The sequence below is a fragment of the Polychytrium aggregatum genome (genome assembly GCF_025602895.1).
Source record: "Polychytrium aggregatum strain JEL109 chromosome Unknown BJ171scaffold_13, whole genome shotgun sequence".
Classification (NCBI taxonomy): domain Eukaryota; kingdom Fungi; phylum Chytridiomycota; class Chytridiomycetes; order Polychytriales; genus Polychytrium; species Polychytrium aggregatum.
Genome location: NW_026516215.1, coordinates 173,968 through 190,186, shown reverse-complemented (window position 1 = coordinate 190,186; position 16,219 = coordinate 173,968). Strand labels below are relative to the sequence as shown.

Genomic DNA, 16,219 nt, shown 5'->3' with positions numbered 1-16,219 from the left:
GGGATGCTGGCGTCGTCCAGCCCGAGCCGATCGGTGTCGACGACGGACCAAGGCTCTCCCGCACGGAGGAGTGGAGACGGAGGCAAATCTGGCGGTGGCTCTCCGCTGCTTGGCTACTTGGCTACTTGGCTACTTGACTGCTCTGCTGCTTGGCTGCTTGACTGCTTTGCTGGACCAGCCCATGTTTCTCACACTCGGGCGGCACGAACAAACCAGCACAGGTTCCTCAAGAATACCTCGGGGCCACCACCAACCGCAAATCATCTTGCGAGCTGTGCACCGCCTGTGGTTCTCGAAGCCCGCTCGCACGCTTGCCCGCCTCCACCAACGCATGAACCGCCAAGCATTGTGTTGAGCGGGAGCGGCCAGGATTGGTTGATTGGTTGGCGCAACGCAAGCTTCGCCGATATCCTCTCCTCCGATGGCGCCCAGTGCGTCTGCCTTGCGCTTCTTGGGTTGACATCCTTTGCCCATCACGTATTCCACCGCACCAGTATGAAAGATCTACCTGCACCGATTAGCCTTCTCAAGGACCAGCTCAAGCCGGGCGAGAGCGACGAGGCCAAGCCCCTCGACGTCGCCAGGGCCTTATCAGCCCCGCGCACTCCCAGGACCCCGAGAACTCCCAGGACTCCCAGAACTCCAAGTACCCCGGTGCAGGTTCCGCAGTTTTATACAAACCGCAAGCGCGATCCAGATAACCCTTCTGCTGCTCTGGAAGAAAACGAGCGGGAGGCAGGCAAGCTTCTCAGTGCCGTGCTGAAGCGGCTGAGTGTCACTCGGCGTGCGAGCAGTGAGGTGCCTGAAGCCATCGGCGGGGCTGATCAAGGACGAATCAGCCCCGAGCCGGATGCCGGCTCGACGACTGCTGGGGGTGAGAGTAAAAAGCGAGCCATCCATCTCAAGAGCAAGATTCAGTTCCAAGTCGACCGAATCGGAGACTACGGCATCTCAAAGATCATTGGCGAGGGCGGCTTCGGCAAGGTCAAGCTTGGAACCTGCGGCCTCACTGGAGAAAAGGTGCGCTTGTGTTGACGCACACAGGAGCACAAGCATAGTATGCAATTCGTGACTGAACTCTCCCTGCTTGCCTGGCCCTGACTTAGGTGGCAATCAAGTGTCTCCCGAAAGAGAATCTCAAGGCACCAGGCGCAACAGAGCGCATCCTACGGGAGATCCTTGTGATGGGCAGCTTGAACCACCCCAACATCGCCAAGCTTCTCCAGGTGTTCGAGACATCCTCGATGATCTTTCTGGTGCTTGAGTATGCCCCTGGCGGCGAGCTCTTTGAGTATGTGGTCAAGCACGGCAAGCTCTCCGAGCCAGTGGCCCGAGTCATCTTTCGCCAGATGGTATCTGGGGTCGGATACTGTCATCAGCGGGACGTTGTCCATCGAGACTTGAAGCCCGAAAACGGTAAGCATAGCCGGCATGACAGCAGTGTGGCTCGACATTGTCTAGGGTAGCCCATAAAAGATATGGAAGCCCCGCACTGTGGCGCGGATGGCCGTGGGATCTGGCTGAGCATCCGTTATTCCGCATCTTGACTCTGGCACGAACTGCAGTCCTCTTTGATACCCATGGAAACATCAAGATCATCGACTTTGGATTCACCAATGCTGCCGAATCAAACGGCGAACTCTTGGAGACCTTTTGCGGAAGTCCAGCCTATGCAGCCCCAGGTGAGGATGTGCTGGCTTTGTAGCTTCGGTGGCAGCGTGCTTAGTCCCAGACCAGCCCGCAGACAGCGAACAGGCAGGAAGAATAGTGTGGCTGACTTGTGGTTGCATAGAAATGCTGGCGGGCAAGAAATATACAGGCCGCGAAGTCGATGTTTGGTCGCTCGGTGTGATCCTCTTTGTTATGGTATGCGGGCATCTGCCCTTTGACGACCGCAACATGTCTCGGATGTATCTCCACATCATGACTGGAAAGTACACCATCCCGGAGCACCTGAGCCCTGGTGAGTACTTTGGCGCTTTCCTGCTTTGGTGGAACCGGACGTACTGAGGGCCCTGATCATCACGACGAGCCCGGGCTTAAACATGCAATCGAATTATGACGCCGCTCGCCGTGGGCGAGCAATCAGAGCTCGCAGATATGCTCAGATCGATTTTGAACGTCAACACTGGCCACCGCATGACCTTGGATCAGATTCGAAGCCATACATGGGTAACCGATGGTGCACGGCTCCCTGATATCGAGTATAACCCCCCGATCCAGCCAGACGAGGAAATGGAGGCGGCAGCGCTTGCCGAGCTCGAGCGGCTAGGGCTTCCCTCCGCCAGCGTAATCGAGGCACTTGGGAAACAGGAGCCCAGCTATGCATCCGCAAAGTTCTGGCTCGTAATGCGCAGGCTCGAGCAGGGCAAAGCCCCGGTCAGCGAGTTGGAAAGAGCATGGAAAGTCCCAAAGCATGCTCCAGAGCAATCCCTGGCCGGTCCGGAGCCAGCAGGGATGGATATCGAGGAGCCTATCGCACACACAGCGCTGCAAGAGATTCAGGAAGATACTGAAGACACCGAGGAGAGTATCGAATCCCACTGGACAACCCGTGAACCCGAGGCCAAGCGAGTGGCCGCTTCGACATCGGCTCCCGCTTCGACCACGGCTACAACAGTCAACGCTCCGACAGAGACCCGCAAGCTTGCAGTCAATACCGACCTCAATCTGTTCGAAGCTCCCACACAGGACCACGCCATGTTCACACCACGCAGTGCCACCACCGAGAATCCCGAGAGAGTCCTATGCTCACCGTCAAAGACTCGACTCAAGGCTGTTGGCGTGTCCAGCTACAGCTACGCATCGCCGACCGAGCCCGGACTGTCTTCGACCAAGGCTCATAGCCGATTTGCGGTTGTGGAGCACACACGCAAGTCACCTCAAGCAGCAACTCTTCAGACAGCCGCACAACCGGAACCACTCGAGAAGCCCGCCCTGGGTTTGCGTATGGGGACACGCAGTCTTGTTCTCCAAACCACCCAGACCAAGGTCATTGTCGAAGCACACGTCCTCGGGGCTCTCGACAGAGGGAAGATCAGATACAAGCGCTCTGAGGAAGCGGATGTGGTTGCGTACGACTGCCGCTGGTTTCCACTCCCTCAAAAGTATTCCATGCACTCGCCAGACCATCGCCCGGCTGATTCGCCATCGCTCCTGGAGACTGCCAGGAGCCCGGAGGAGGCCGTTGGACTTATGCTCGACCAGATGCTCAGCGAAGATAAAACTCTGGAGTTTCGGCTTCAGATCGATGAGCATCAAATGCAGGTAATAGAAACGGGCGAGCTTGTGCCTGGATTCGATTTTATGGGCGCAATCCGATCGTTGTTCGACAAGCAACGCTTGTAGCTTGGTACTCTCTATCTGTAAAAGTTATCAAGGATTGGATTTGGGGTACGAGTCGACAGTTGTTTGAATCGAGCATATCTACACAGCAGCTTGCAATGCACTGTAGCTCTGGACAATGCAGCGGAACACGATGCGATACTATAACCAGAGTCGTGCGCTGCTTCAGAAGACAGCGTTCGCATTTAGCAACCAGTTTCCAATGACATAGACCACTCATCATCGCCGCTCGGTCATCATCATTCTTCAACGGCGTGCTCGGTTTGCGAGAGCACAGTCTTGATGCGTGGCCGATATCGATTGGTGTGAACTTGCACTCCGGCCACGCCCTTGGCGACGATGGTGATGCGATTCTGCGCCGTGTTCCACTGTCCACAGCTATGAACAGCTCACTCGGATAGTGTGTCCTTGAGCCCGCCCCCTGTTTGGGCATGCATGTTGCCCTGGCTCTGATAGCGACGAAACTGCGTGAGCTATTGGAAAGGCCGCAGGCGATGCCTGACTGACATAATCCTGGGCCTGGTTTCCAAGCAACGCATGGCGATGCATTTGGGACTACCGGATCAGCAGATGTATTCAACACCCAAACAGAAAAAGGCGAACTTTGGGCTCAAAACGGGAGCAATCCGTTCATTTCGCAGATGTTGGTTGTATGGCCTCCGGATAACCCGCGCCGCTTGAGCGGATTCGGGATGGTACACCCGGCCGATCGTCACCAGACTGGTCGTGGCTGGCCTGGTCGCCGCTGGCTTGGTCACCACTAGGCGCCCTCTTCCGTATTCTGGCTGCAAAGAAGCCGCTCGTCTGGGAGCATCTGGGGCTAAAGCGAACAACGTGGCGCAAGTCGACGTTCTTGAACTTGGCAGCCAGCGTCGGCGCGACTGGAAGTTTGTCGACACCAGGTATGGCCTCCAGAATAGCATCCGGACATTGCTCGAGAAGCCAGGCGACGATAGATTCGTTTTGCTGACAGGCAAAACTGCCGACGCCAGAGAATTGACGGTGAGCTGCTGTCGATCGGCCGTGCGTGACAAACAGGAAGACGAGCCATCGGGTTGAATCAAAGCTCCAATTACTCACCTACATGTGCTGGTGACGATAGAGAATGTGTTAGTAAATGGGTGTCGAGCCACATACATCGAGCTCCAATCCAGCCTCACCTCACCTGTAGACCATGATGCCGCCGGGCTTGAGCCTTAATATCCAACAACAGGGGGATTGGGGATGTAGTCCGAAGCAGTTCGTAAGCATGCACCAAGCGAGATATTGTGAAATCCGACACCTGTAGAATCCAAGTCTGGCAGTATGTTGACTCACATTTTGAATCCTGTCGGTACAACGGGGGTCAGGGTTAGATCCATGAAAACAGCTACAGAGTGGACCTGTTTCGCAACTCACCATTTGATATTAGCCCTTGCTGGAGCAAAGAGGTATTGGGGCAGATGAGTCAGGGTGGAGCGCAGGTCAGGTCTTTGGAAGCCACTTCATCCCACAGAGTCGGAGAGACTGACGGCAACTGCACTGCGCTTAGGTGGGGCCATCGGAGACCAGTCAGGGGCTGTCGCAGCGATAGAACATTGTCCAGACTGGATCTGGAATGATCATGTCAGCGATCGACCCCAAATGCCCACAATCTGCTCACCTGCAGACTCTCGAGAGTGCGGATGCGCTCGGGATTGTTGAACTTGGTCTCAAAGTTGTCCCATCCAACGCGATCAAACTTTTGGATATGGAAGATAGAGCCTTCGTGAGAACACTCGGCGTCAACCAAAACTTTGTCATAGAGCAGATCGGGATGCTGGAGCTGGGGATCGGATCGGAGCAGGCGTGTAGCGTGGAAGGGTTTGACTCGCTTGGTGAGATTTTCGTTTGTCGGAGCGACCTTGGCTTCAGGATCGTCTTCAGTCCATGGCCTCTTTCGTGGCATGACTGGCTCCACTTCTTTGTAGATACGATGCTTGCCGACTGCAGATGGTGCATGCACGTTGAATGTCGTGCCGTCTGGGCGATCCAGATGTTGGTACGAAGAGTGTCTCGGTCAACCATGATGCCTGGAGTTCGAGTTCGAGCTCTCAGCAAAACGCTCGGGGCTTGAGCTCCTTCGACATGAGCCCCCGTAGCTGACACTGCCTTACCAGCCAGAAACAGCCTCACCCGCTCGAGCTTATGCTTCTTGGTGAGACTCCGACATGTCGCAAGCCGGTGTGCCTCGATGTCGACCCCGGTCACTGTCCCGGGTCCAGTACCCTGTAGATCAGCAATAAAGCAAAGCTTGCCACCAGGGGCGCAACTGGGCACGGAAGTTGGAAATTCGGCAGGAGTGGGTGAGTAGCTTGACTGAGCTTGACCAATCCGCTGCCATCGTACTTGTGGTCAACTCAGAGACATAAACTGGCGATGTTGTTGTGGGCAACGATGCTGTCACTTGAAAACCACTGGTCAATCGATAGCGCAGGCCCATCAAACCATCGGTAGCGGCCTCGCTTCTGTCAAACGCACCATAAATCAAGAACCTGGTCGGTAGGCTTGATATCAAGAGCGTGCACGGCAACTCCACTGGAGACATCGATGCCATATATCTTGCCTGTGAAATGCGTCGAGTCGGCCAGTGAGTTAGCAGCCGCCGGCATTCGGCAGCGATCGCACTCAGTCCAAGTCTGCCCGATCCATGCGCCTCTCACACAGCAGCGTGATATGCCTTCGATTCGACCGACCTTCCTTGTAAAGCGGCAAGTGTGCTATTTTGATGCTCGGATCAAACTGATAGAATCCAGGCAGCCATGCCACAGGAACAACAGCAGTCCCGAGACATGCTTCGAGCTGACTTTGCGTCAGATCACTTGCTGTTCTGGGATTGACTCTGCAGGTCGAGAGTTCGTGTACAAGCAATTAACTGAGAGGTGACGGCGGCCGAGCAAACCATGGGATGCGGTGGGAATCCTTGCTTGGCCGATGGACGATCGGGCTCGAGAGACTGCTCGCTGGATGGCCCTACTCGCTTGCCGCTCTACCTGATCGACCGCAGAATCGGATGGTCTTTGTCGAGAATATACTCTGCTGGAGAGAGACCTTGCTTGTCGAGGAAATCCAAGAACGACAACGGCAACTCTGGCTTTGGTTCTGGCTCTGGCTTTGGCAGGTGTTCCTCGTTATTCTTGGTCGCCCGATCGCCCTCTGGCGGGTCGCTCAGAGGCTCGCTCTCTGCGAGATGCCATGTTGGGGTCTCGCTGGTTTTCGCAGCCATCTTGCTCAGAGCGCCCGATCGATCCTTCGCAGCACCGGCGGTGATTTGAATGGCGTGTCACGTGTGACGCACAACCAGCCGGCTCGATCCAGCGGCCCAGCAGCAACAGCCGGATCGAGCCGCATAAAAAACGGACAGCCAGCACCGATGCCGCCAGCGAGATCTCTGCTTGTTCCTCGAGATCGCCCAACCCGTGCGAGCTCCTGCGTCAGCGCCGACCACTCCTGCCGGCCCGTAGAGAACCTGCGCCAAGAAGGACGACCAGAACGGACGATCAGCACGGGCGACCAGCACGAGTCCAGAGGCCGACACTGCATCCGATCTACACGAACACCTGTCGATATCGAGGGCTGATCCAATGTCGGGCTTCCCTCCCTATCCTCCCTTCGCCTATCCCCCTCCGCCGCCGGCGCCGCACGGGCAGTTTGCCGTGCCGCCCGGATTTCAGCCGCCGCTTCCGGCGACTGCACCTGAGCTCTCTCCGGAGCAGCTGCAGGAAAAGGCAAAGAAGTGGGCGCAGATCAACTCGAAGCGCTATGGCGAGAAGCGCAAGTTCGGCTATGTTGAGCATCAAAAGGAAAACATGCCCCCCGAGCATCTTAGGTGACTGTCGGGCATCTGCAGTAATCTAAACCAAGAACCATCCCTGGTCTCTGTGGAGTGTGATCTCGACGAGCAGCAGGAGCACTCCGGAGCTGTTGCTAACTCGCCACAAACCATTTATTCCCCCCCCCTCCGAATTCACCTGCATCGCGGCGGACAGAAAAATCATCAAGGACCACGGCGACATGTCTAGCAAAAAGTTCCGTCATGACAAGCGCATCTACCTCGGCGCACTCAAATACGTGCCGCATGCTGTGTTGAAGCTGCTGGAGAACATGCCGATGCCTTGGGAGCAGGTGAGTGCCCAGCTGATTGTTGCTGAATGGTGATCGCTCTGGGTTGCGGCGCTCGACAGCAGATGGTCAGCAGCAGACGATTCGAGTTTCTAGCATGTTGTCCAAACGCGCGACTGCCCGTGCACATCCCTGATCGCAACACTGCCTTCCCGCTCAGGTGCGTGAGGTACCGGTGCTCTACCACATTACCGGCGCCATCACTTTCGTGAACGAAATCCCCTGGGTCGTCGAGCCCATCTACATCGCCCAGTGGGGCACGATGTGGATCATGATGAGAAGAGAAAAGCGTGATCGTCGCCACTTCAAGCGAATGAGATTCCCGCCCTTTGACGACGAAGAGCCCCCGCTCGACTATGGCGACAACATCATCGACGTAGAGCCCTTGGAGGCCATCCAGATGGATCTGGACGAGGAAGAAGACGCCGCCGTTCACGAGTGGTTCTACGACCATCGCCCCCTGGTCGACACCAAGTTCATCAACGGTGCCACCTACCGCAAGTGGAAGCTCGACTTGCCGATCATGTCGACTCTCTATCGCCTCGCAAACCAGCTGCTCTCGGACTTGACCGACAGGAACTACTACTATCTGTTCGACAAGGAGGCCATGTTTACGTCCAAGGCCCTCAACATGGCCATTCCCGGTGGCCCGAAATTCGAGCCGTTGTTCCGTGACATCGATACCAACGATGAGGACTGGAACGAGTTCAACGACATCAACAAAATCATCATCCGCCAACCCGTCCGCACAGAGTATAAGATTGCCTTCCCATTCCTGTACAACTCCTTGCCGAGGGCCGTTCACGTCTCGTGGTACCATTACCCCACTGTTGTGTACGTCAAGGCCGAGGACCCCGATCTTCCGGCCTTCTACTTTGATCCTATCGTCAACCCGATTTCGTCGCGCAATCTCCAATCGACTGCCAAGGTCTCCCACGAGGATCTGATCTTTGGCGACTCTGACGAAGACGAGGACTTTGTTCTTCCCGAGAGCGTCACGCCCTTTTGCGAAGATGTGCCCTTGTACACCGACAATACCGCCAATGCCATCGCACTCTACTGGGCCCCCCATCCTTTCAACAAGAGAAGCGGTGTCACACGCCGTGCAATCGACATTCCGCTGGTCAAGAACTGGTATCTTGAACACTGCCCACCCAACCAGCCAGTCAAAGTCCGAGTTTCCTACCAGAAGCTCTTGGTAGGTTGACGGCTCGTTGGCATGATGCACGCTCTGGCGGGTGTGTGTGTTCCTGTTTGGGCAGTATATCCGTGTCTGGTCGCGCACTCTCCTCTCCGGCTCTTGACTGATGTTGCTACCATCCACCTCCGTCCAGAAATGCTATATCATCAACGAGCTCAAGCATCGTCCGCCCAAGGCGCTGAACAAAAAGTACCTGTTCCGGCAACTGAAGGCGACCAAATTTTTCCAGACAACCGAGCTTGACTGGGTTGAGGCGGGTCTACAGGTCTGTCGCCAAGGCTACAACATGCTGAACCTGCTCATCCACCGTAAAAACCTCAACTACCTCCATCTGGACTACAACTTCAACCTGAAGCCGGTCAAGACGCTGACCACCAAGGAACGCAAAAAGTCCCGCTTCGGCAACGCATTCCATCTCTGCCGTGAAATCCTGCGCCTGACCAAGCTTGTTGTCGACTCGCACGTGCAGTACCGCCTCGGCAATGTTGATGCCTTCCAGCTTGCCGATGGCCTCCAGTACATTTTCGCGCATGTGGGTCAGCTCACGGGCATGTACCGATACAAGTACAGACTGATGCGACAGATTCGAATGTGCAAAGACTGTAGGTTGATAGCGAGACTGCGACTCTTTGTGCTGGGACGCAGGTTTGCAGTATGCGAAAGGCATGTTGGGATATGTCGATCGAGGGCAATACTCTGAGTATCCGCCGACTGGCCGCCGGGGATATAGTGTGAATGACACTCTTAAAACGCCGATAGCACCGTCCTTACCCTCTCTTGCTCTTCCTCTCGCTGTTACCCAGTGAAGCACCTGATCTACTATCGTTTCAACACTGGCCCCGTCGGAAAGGGCCCCGGATGCGGCTTCTGGGCTCCTGGTTGGCGCGTGTGGCTCTTCTTCATGCGAGGAATTGTTCCGTTGCTTGAGCGCTGGCTTGGCAACCTGCTTGCGCGCCATTTCGAAGGTCGCCAGTCGAAGGGCATGGCCAAGACAGTCACTAAGCAGCGCGTCGAGTCACACTACGACCTGGAGCTGCGTGCTGCCGTTATGCATGACATCCTGGATATGATGCCCGAGGGTATCAAGGCCAACAAGTCGCGAACCATCTTGCAGCATCTCAGTGAGGCATGGCGATGCTGGAAAGCCAATATTCCTTGGAAGGTGCCGGGTATGCCGACCCCGATCGAAAACATGATCCTGAGATATGTCAAGTCCAAGGCAGATTGGTGGACCAGTGTGGCCCACTACAACCGCGAGCGCATTCGCCGTGGTGCCACGGTCGATAAGACGGTCTGCAAGAAGGTATGACTCGCTACTTTAAGCTTGGGCCGAGCTGTCTTGTTTCCGCAGTGCCATCCCCATGCACGGCCTTGTTGACCAGCGGAACATCAACGCCAGTTGCCTGCCCCCTGATTCGACAAAGAGGCTCTTCTCCAATAGTCGATGGGCTCATCCACTTGCCTCCTCACCTACTTGTCTCCCCTGCATCAACTGACCGCCGAATGTCTGCATTTGTTACAGAACTTGGGTCGTCTGACTCGTCTCTGGCTCAAGGCCGAGCAGGAGCGACAGCACAACTATCTCAAAGATGGCCCCTACATCACTGCCGAAGAGGCCGTGGCTATCTACACATCGACTGTCCATTGGCTCGAGTCTCGCCGCTTCTCGCCGATTCCGTTCCCTCCCCTGTCATACAAGCATGACACCAAGCTGCTGATCCTTGCCCTGGAGCGGCTCAAGGAGGCCTACTCTGTCCAGGGTCGACTGAACCAAAGCCAAAGAGAAGAACTGGGTCTGATTGAGCAGGCCTATGACAACGTAGGTGCTACCGCTTTGACATCACCCGGCTGCAGGTTGCGTTGTATCTCCGCGTTTGCTATCCCGATGCAAAGCTTACCAATTGGCTCTGTCGTCCTCTGTTCCAGCCGCACGAGTGCCTCAGTCGTATCAAGCGTCTGCTCCTCACTCAACGTGCTTTCAAAGAAGTCGGAATCGAGTTTATGGACCTCTACAGCCATCTTATTCCGGTCTACGATGTTGAGCCTGTAAGTCAATGGCCTGCCGTGCAATATCCCGCTGCCACGGTGCTATGGCGCTCCGCAGCCTAAATTCACAAGCAGCTCGCAGCGCCTGTGGATATTTTCTGGATGGGGCTCCAGAATGGTGCTAACGCCGGCATGTTCATCCAGCTCGAGAAAATCACCGATGCCTACTTGGACCAGTATCTCTGGTACGAAGCAGACAAGCGCCATTTGTTCCCTGCCTGGATCAAACCCGCCGATTCAGAGCCTCCGCCGCTCCTGGTCTACAAGTGGTGCCAGGGAATCAATAACATGGTCGACATATGGGAAACGAGTGATGGCCAGTGCAACGTCATGATGCAGACCAAGCTCAGCAAAGTCTACGAGAAGGTCGATCTGACGCTCCTCAACCGTCTCATGCGTCTGATTGTGGACCACAATATTGCTGACTATGTCACCTCCAAGAACAACGTTGTCCTGAACTACAAGGACATGAATCACATCAATGCGTACGGTCTTATCCGCGGTCTGCAGTTTGCCTCGTTTGTTTTCCAGTACTATGGCCTGGTATTGGACCTGTTGATCCTGGGCCTACAGCGCGCCAGTGAGATGTCTGGCCCTCCCACACTGCCCAACGACTTTTTGCAGTTCCGCGACGTTGCCACCGAGGTTCGCCACCCGATCCGCCTCTACTCGCGCTATATCGACCGGATTCACATATTTTTCCGCTTCACGCAAGAGGAGGCCCGCGATCTTATCCAGCGCTATCTGACCGAGCATCCCGATCCCAACAACGAGAACATTGTCGGATACAACAACAAAAAGTGCTGGCCCCGCGACTGTCGCATGCGTCTGATGAAACACGACGTCAATCTGGGCCGTGCAGTTTTCTGGGACATCAAGAACAGATTGCCTCGATCCCTGACCACGATCGAGTGGGAAGAGTCCTTTGTCTCTGTCTTCTCCAAGGACAATCCAAATCTGTTGTTTGACATGTGCGGCTTTGAAATCCGCATTTTGCCCAAGATCCGCGCCGTCCACGAGGAGTTCAGCATCAACGAGAGCGTTTGGAACCTGATCAACGAACAGACCAAGGAGCGGACCGCGCAAGCGTATCTTCGCGTCGACGAGGAGAGCATGCAAAAGTTCCACAACCGCATCCGTCAGATCCTGATGGCCAGTGGTAGCACCACGTTCACCAAGATTGTCAAGTGAGTAGTTTGATCTCGCTGTATCGAAACCTGATGCTGCTGCTTGTGGACGCAGATCGAGGGGCAAGCCGAATCCCACGAACGGCAACACTCACATGGCACTCTTGTGGCTTCCCCCCCCCCACCCGCAACAGCAAATGGAACACCGCATTGATCGGACTGATGACATACTATCGAGAGGCCGTCATCCATACGCGCGAACTCCTCGACCTGCTTGTCAAGGCCGAAAATAAGATCCAGACCCGTGTCAAGATCGGCCTCAACTCCAAAATGCCTTCCCGTTTCCCGCCAGTGGTCTTCTATACCCCCAAGGAGCTCGGCGGCCTCGGCATGCTTTCGATGGGCCATGTGCTGATTCCTCAGTCCGATCTCCGGTGGTCTAAGCAGACCGATACGGGCATCACCCATTTCCGATCTGGCATGTCCCACGATGAGGATCAAACTATTCCCAACTTGTACCGCTATATCCAGCCGTGGGAGTCAGAGTTTATTGACTCTCAGCGTGTCTGGGCCGAATACGCTCTGAAGCGCCAGGAGGCCAGTGCCCAGAATCGTCGGCTGACTCTCCTGGATTTGGAAGACAGCTGGGATCGCGGTATCCCCAGAATCAACACCCTGTTCCAGAAAGATCGCCACACCCTTGCGTACGACAAGGGATGGCGAGTGCGGACGGATTTCAAGCAGTACCAGCTATTGAAAAACAACCCCTTCTGGTGGACTCACGCCCGCCACGATGGCAAGCTCTGGAACTTGTAAGTTCATCAATGCTCTTTCTGATCCTCTCACGTGGTGGAGCGTGTTTGGTTGTTCAGCCGGCGACAGTTTGCCGTTTCCCATGCGAGCCCGGGCTGACCTTTTCTCCGTCCCTCAGAAACAACTATCGAACCGACATGATCCAGGCGCTCGGCGGTGTCGAGGGCATTCTCGAACACACCCTATTCAAGGGCACGTACTTCCCCACCTGGGAGGGTCTCTTCTGGGAACGAGCATCTGGATTCGAGGAATCGATGAAGTTCAAGAAGCTGACCAATGCCCAGCGCTCCGGTCTCAATCAAATCCCCAACCGTCGCTTCACGCTGTGGTGGTCTCCCACCATCAACCGTGCCAACGTCTATGTTGGTTTCCAGGTCCAGCTGGATCTCACAGGCATCTTCATGCACGGCAAGATCCCGACGCTCAAGATCTCGCTGATCCAGATCTTCCGCGCGCACTTGTGGCAAAAGATTCACGAGAGTGTTGTCATGGATTTGTATGTATTTTCTGTCGATTGCTGAAGCACACGAACGTGCCATGGTTGTCATCAGTCGGCATCGTCAGCTTCCGTCGCTAACATCCAGTTCCCTGCGCACAGGTGCCAAGTCTTTGATCAGGAGCTCGAGGCCTTGGAAATCGAGACGGTCCAGAAGGAGACGATCCATCCACGCAAGTCGTACAAGATGAACAGCAGTTGCGCAGACATTCTGCTCTTTGCCCAGTTCAAGTGGAACGTGTCCAAGCCCTCGCTGCTGAACGACAGCAAGGATTCCTTCGACGGCGCTACCACCCAAAAGTACTGGGTTGACGTTCAGCTCCGGTGGGGCGACTTTGACTCGCATGACATTGAGCGTTACACACGTGCCAAGTTCCTCGACTACACGACCGATAGTATGTCCATCTACCCCTCGCCCACGGGTGCCATGATCGGCATTGACCTGGCATAGTAAGTACAGCCTCCTGTTGGACTTTGGTGTTTCAGGGTCGCTCCTGGCGCCTTTGCTGCCCTGCTGTCGTGCTGCCGTCGCAGACCGTGCTACTCCCGTCTTCTGTTTCTCCTTGACCGGCTGAGCCGTCCGGCTCCGCTCAACAGCCGCCTCTACGACACCCGCTCACATGATATCCTTGATATCCTTCCTGTCCAAAGCAACCTGCACAGTGCCTTCGGCAACTGGTTCCCGGGCATGAAGCCTTTGATGCAGCAAGCCATGGCCAAGATCATCAAAGCGAACCCTGCCCTCTACGTTCTGCGTGAGCGCATCCGCAAGGGTCTACAACTGTACTCGTCCGAGCCGACCGAGCCGTATTTGTCCTCACGCAACTGTAAGTCAGGCCCGCTTTGAATCGTTTGGCCAATCAAACGCCCCCCGTCGCGTGCCAGCTCGCCCCATCGCTAACTGTGCGCTGAACTCTCCTCAGATGGCGAGCTGTTCTCCTCGCAAATCATCTGGTTTGTCGACGACACCAATGTCTACCGAGTCACGATCCACAAGACCTTTGAAGGCAACTTGACGACCAAGCCTATCAACGGCGCCATCTTCATCTTCAATCCGCGCACAGGCCAGCTCTTCCTCAAGATCATCCACACCTCTGTCTGGGCCGGCCAGAAGCGTCTCGGCCAGCTGGCCAAGTGGAAGACTGCTGAAGAAGTCGCCGCCTTGATTCGATCTCTCCCCGTTGAGGAGCAGCCCAAGCAGATCATTGTGACGCGCAAGGGTATGCTTGACCCTCTGGAAGTCCATTTGCTTGATTTCCCCAACATCATCATCAAGGGTTCCGAGCTTCAGCTGCCCTTCCAGGCGTGTCTCAAGATTGAAAAGTTTGGCGACCTGATTCTCAAGGCTACCGAGCCGCAGATGGTGCTCTTCAACTTGTTTGATGACTGGCTCAAATCCATTTCGAGCTACACAGCATTCACCCGTCTTGTGCTGATTCTGAGGGCCCTCCACGTCAACAACGAGAAGACCAAAGTGATTCTGCGCCCGGACAAATCTGTCATCACCGAGCCGCATCATATTTGGCCAACTCTGACGGACGAAGAGTGGATCAAGATCGAAGGCTCGCTGAAGGATCTGATCTTGGCGGACTATGGCAAAAAGAACAATGTCAATGTTGCCTCGCTCACAACCTCGGAGATCCGCGACATCATCCTCGGTATGGAAATTTCGGCACCCTCGATCCAGCGCCAGGAGATTGCCGAGATCGAGAAGCAGGCCAAGGACCAATCTCAGCTCACCGCCGTGACGACTGTCAGCCACAACATCCACGGCGACGAAATCACCACGACCACGCACTCTGGATACGAGACGCAGACGTTCTCCTCGAAGACAGAGTGGCGCATCCGTGCCATCTCGTCCACGAACTTGCATCTGCGTACCAACCACATTTATGTCAACTCCGACGACATCAAAGAGGCGGGCTACACCTATGTCTTCCCAAAGAACATCCTCAAGCGCTTCATCTGCATCTCGGATCTGCGAACCCAGGTTGCCGGCTATCTGTACGGTGTCAGCCCGCATGACAACCCGCAGGTCAAGGAGATTCGGGCGATTGTCGTGGTTCCCCAGTGGGGCACTCACCAGGTAAGACTGCGGGCGAGCGCGCTAGCACAAGTGGTTGATTCCGCACAGCCAATGCATGGAGCGACTCACCCCTTGCTCTGCTTGATCTAACCGGCACTCGCCCTCCGACCACACACTCGCCCCCCGACCACAGCAAGTACATCTTCCCCACATGCTCCCGGATCACGAGTATCTGAGGGACTATGAGCCCTTGGGCTGGATCCACACCCAGCCAAACGAGCTCCCTCAACTCTCGCCGCTTGATGTGACCATGCACGCCCAAATCATGCGCGAAAACAAGGGCGTCTGGGATGGCGACAAGACTGTGATTGTGACCTGCTCGTTCACACCCGGCTCGTGCTCCCTGACCGCCTACAAGCTGACGCCTGCGGGCTTTGACTGGGGCAAGTCCAACAAGGACATGAGCGCCAACGCACCCGGCTACATGCCCACCTTCTACGAGAAGGTGCAGATGCTTCTGTCGGATCGTTTCCTGGGCTTCTTCATGGTGCCTGAAGACGACGGCGTCTGGAACTACAACTTCATGGGAACCAAACACAAGCCGGATATGAAGTACACCCTCACGATCGATGTGCCAAAGGTATGCGTGCCAGCCTGTGAGGCTTGCGAGGCATCCGCCTCTCGTTGTTGTGTGGTAGAGCTTTGCAATACGACATCCCACTCACGCCATTGTCCCTCTGCAGGAATTCTATCACGAGGTCCATCGGCCGAGCCATTTCCTCAACTTTAGCAAGATCGAGGACTCTGGCCTGGGCACGGTTGGCGCCGGAGTCGACGCGGACCGCGATGATGCATTTGCTTGAAGAGGCACCACAATATACATCCTTTTCAACAGCAACGTCGGATCGATAGAGCGTTGGAGGACTATCTGTGTTGGAGCCGCGGCCGGACCAATCGGATCGGGATAGGCGTGTGTATTTAGATCCAGAAGCCAGCAATGAGTCCTGGCTGGATGTTGCGAAACG

At 55.6% G+C, this 16,219-nt stretch overlaps 3 protein-coding genes across 3 annotated transcripts; 2 read left to right on the top strand and 1 right to left on the bottom strand.

Moving 5' to 3' along the window:
- The first annotated feature begins 7 nt into the window (after positions 1–7).
- On the top strand, positions 8–3,496 carry BJ171DRAFT_457898 (kinase-like domain-containing protein). The gene is made up of 5 exons (XM_053108365.1): positions 8–1,020; positions 1,107–1,416; positions 1,566–1,682; positions 1,793–1,963; positions 2,090–3,496. Exons 1-5 carry the CDS (start codon positions 496–498, stop codon positions 3,346–3,348), a joined length of 2,382 nt encoding a protein of 793 aa, XP_052967841.1. The 5' UTR covers positions 8–495; the 3' UTR covers positions 3,349–3,496.
- Positions 3,497–3,858: 362 nt separating this feature from the next.
- Positions 3,859–6,596, bottom strand: BJ171DRAFT_499549 (S-adenosyl-L-methionine-dependent methyltransferase). The gene is made up of 10 exons (XM_053110481.1): positions 6,357–6,596; positions 6,060–6,205; positions 5,845–5,929; positions 5,481–5,635; positions 4,988–5,346; positions 4,744–4,762; positions 4,663–4,672; positions 4,511–4,540; positions 4,426–4,434; positions 3,859–4,324 (listed from the first exon to the last, which is right to left on the bottom strand). The coding sequence occupies exons 1-10, from the start codon at positions 6,587–6,589 to the stop codon at positions 3,976–3,978; spliced, it is 1,395 nt and encodes a 464-aa protein (XP_052967840.1). The 5' UTR covers positions 6,590–6,596; the 3' UTR covers positions 3,859–3,975.
- Positions 6,597–6,766: 170 nt separating this feature from the next.
- On the top strand, positions 6,767–16,092 carry BJ171DRAFT_597964 (NUC071 domain-containing protein). Its single transcript, XM_053114796.1, has 15 exons — positions 6,767–7,192; positions 7,353–7,488; positions 7,646–8,683; positions 8,820–9,288; positions 9,490–9,989; positions 10,209–10,505; positions 10,613–10,732; positions 10,877–11,919; positions 12,054–12,671; positions 12,791–13,168; positions 13,271–13,618; positions 13,820–13,995; positions 14,092–15,254; positions 15,388–15,834; positions 15,938–16,092. The coding sequence occupies exons 1-15, from the start codon at positions 6,948–6,950 to the stop codon at positions 16,055–16,057; spliced, it is 7,098 nt and encodes a 2,365-aa protein (XP_052967839.1). The 5' UTR covers positions 6,767–6,947; the 3' UTR covers positions 16,058–16,092.
- Positions 16,093–16,219: the final 127 nt, after the last annotated feature.

Excerpts from the sequence above, each read along its gene's own strand:
- BJ171DRAFT_457898 (XM_053108365.1), top strand. The coding sequence starts at position 496 with ATGAAAGATCTACCTGCACCGATTAGCCTTCTCAAGGACCAGCTCAAG. Across the intron at positions 1,021-1,106 it reads GCGGCCTCACTGGAGAAAAG|GTGGCAATCAAGTGTCTCCC; the intron begins GTGCGCTTGTGT and ends GCCCTGACTTAG. Across the intron at positions 1,964-2,089 it reads CCCGGAGCACCTGAGCCCTG|AGCTCGCAGATATGCTCAGA; the intron begins GTGAGTACTTTG and ends GCGAGCAATCAG.
- BJ171DRAFT_499549 (XM_053110481.1), bottom strand. The coding sequence starts at position 6,589 with ATGGCTGCGAAAACCAGCGAGACCCCAACATGGCATCTCGCAGAGAGC. Across the intron at positions 6,206-6,356 it reads CCGATTCTGCGGTCGATCAG|AGTCAATCCCAGAACAGCAA; the intron begins GTAGAGCGGCAA and ends CTCGACCTGCAG. Across the intron at positions 5,930-6,059 it reads CTTGCCGCTTTACAAGGAAG|GCAAGATATATGGCATCGAT; the intron begins GTCGGTCGAATC and ends CGCATTTCACAG.
- BJ171DRAFT_597964 (XM_053114796.1), top strand. The coding sequence starts at position 6,948 with ATGTCGGGCTTCCCTCCCTATCCTCCCTTCGCCTATCCCCCTCCGCCG. Across the intron at positions 13,619-13,819 it reads ATCGGCATTGACCTGGCATA|CAACCTGCACAGTGCCTTCG; the intron begins GTAAGTACAGCC and ends TCCTGTCCAAAG. Across the intron at positions 13,996-14,091 it reads GTATTTGTCCTCACGCAACT|ATGGCGAGCTGTTCTCCTCG; the intron begins GTAAGTCAGGCC and ends AACTCTCCTCAG.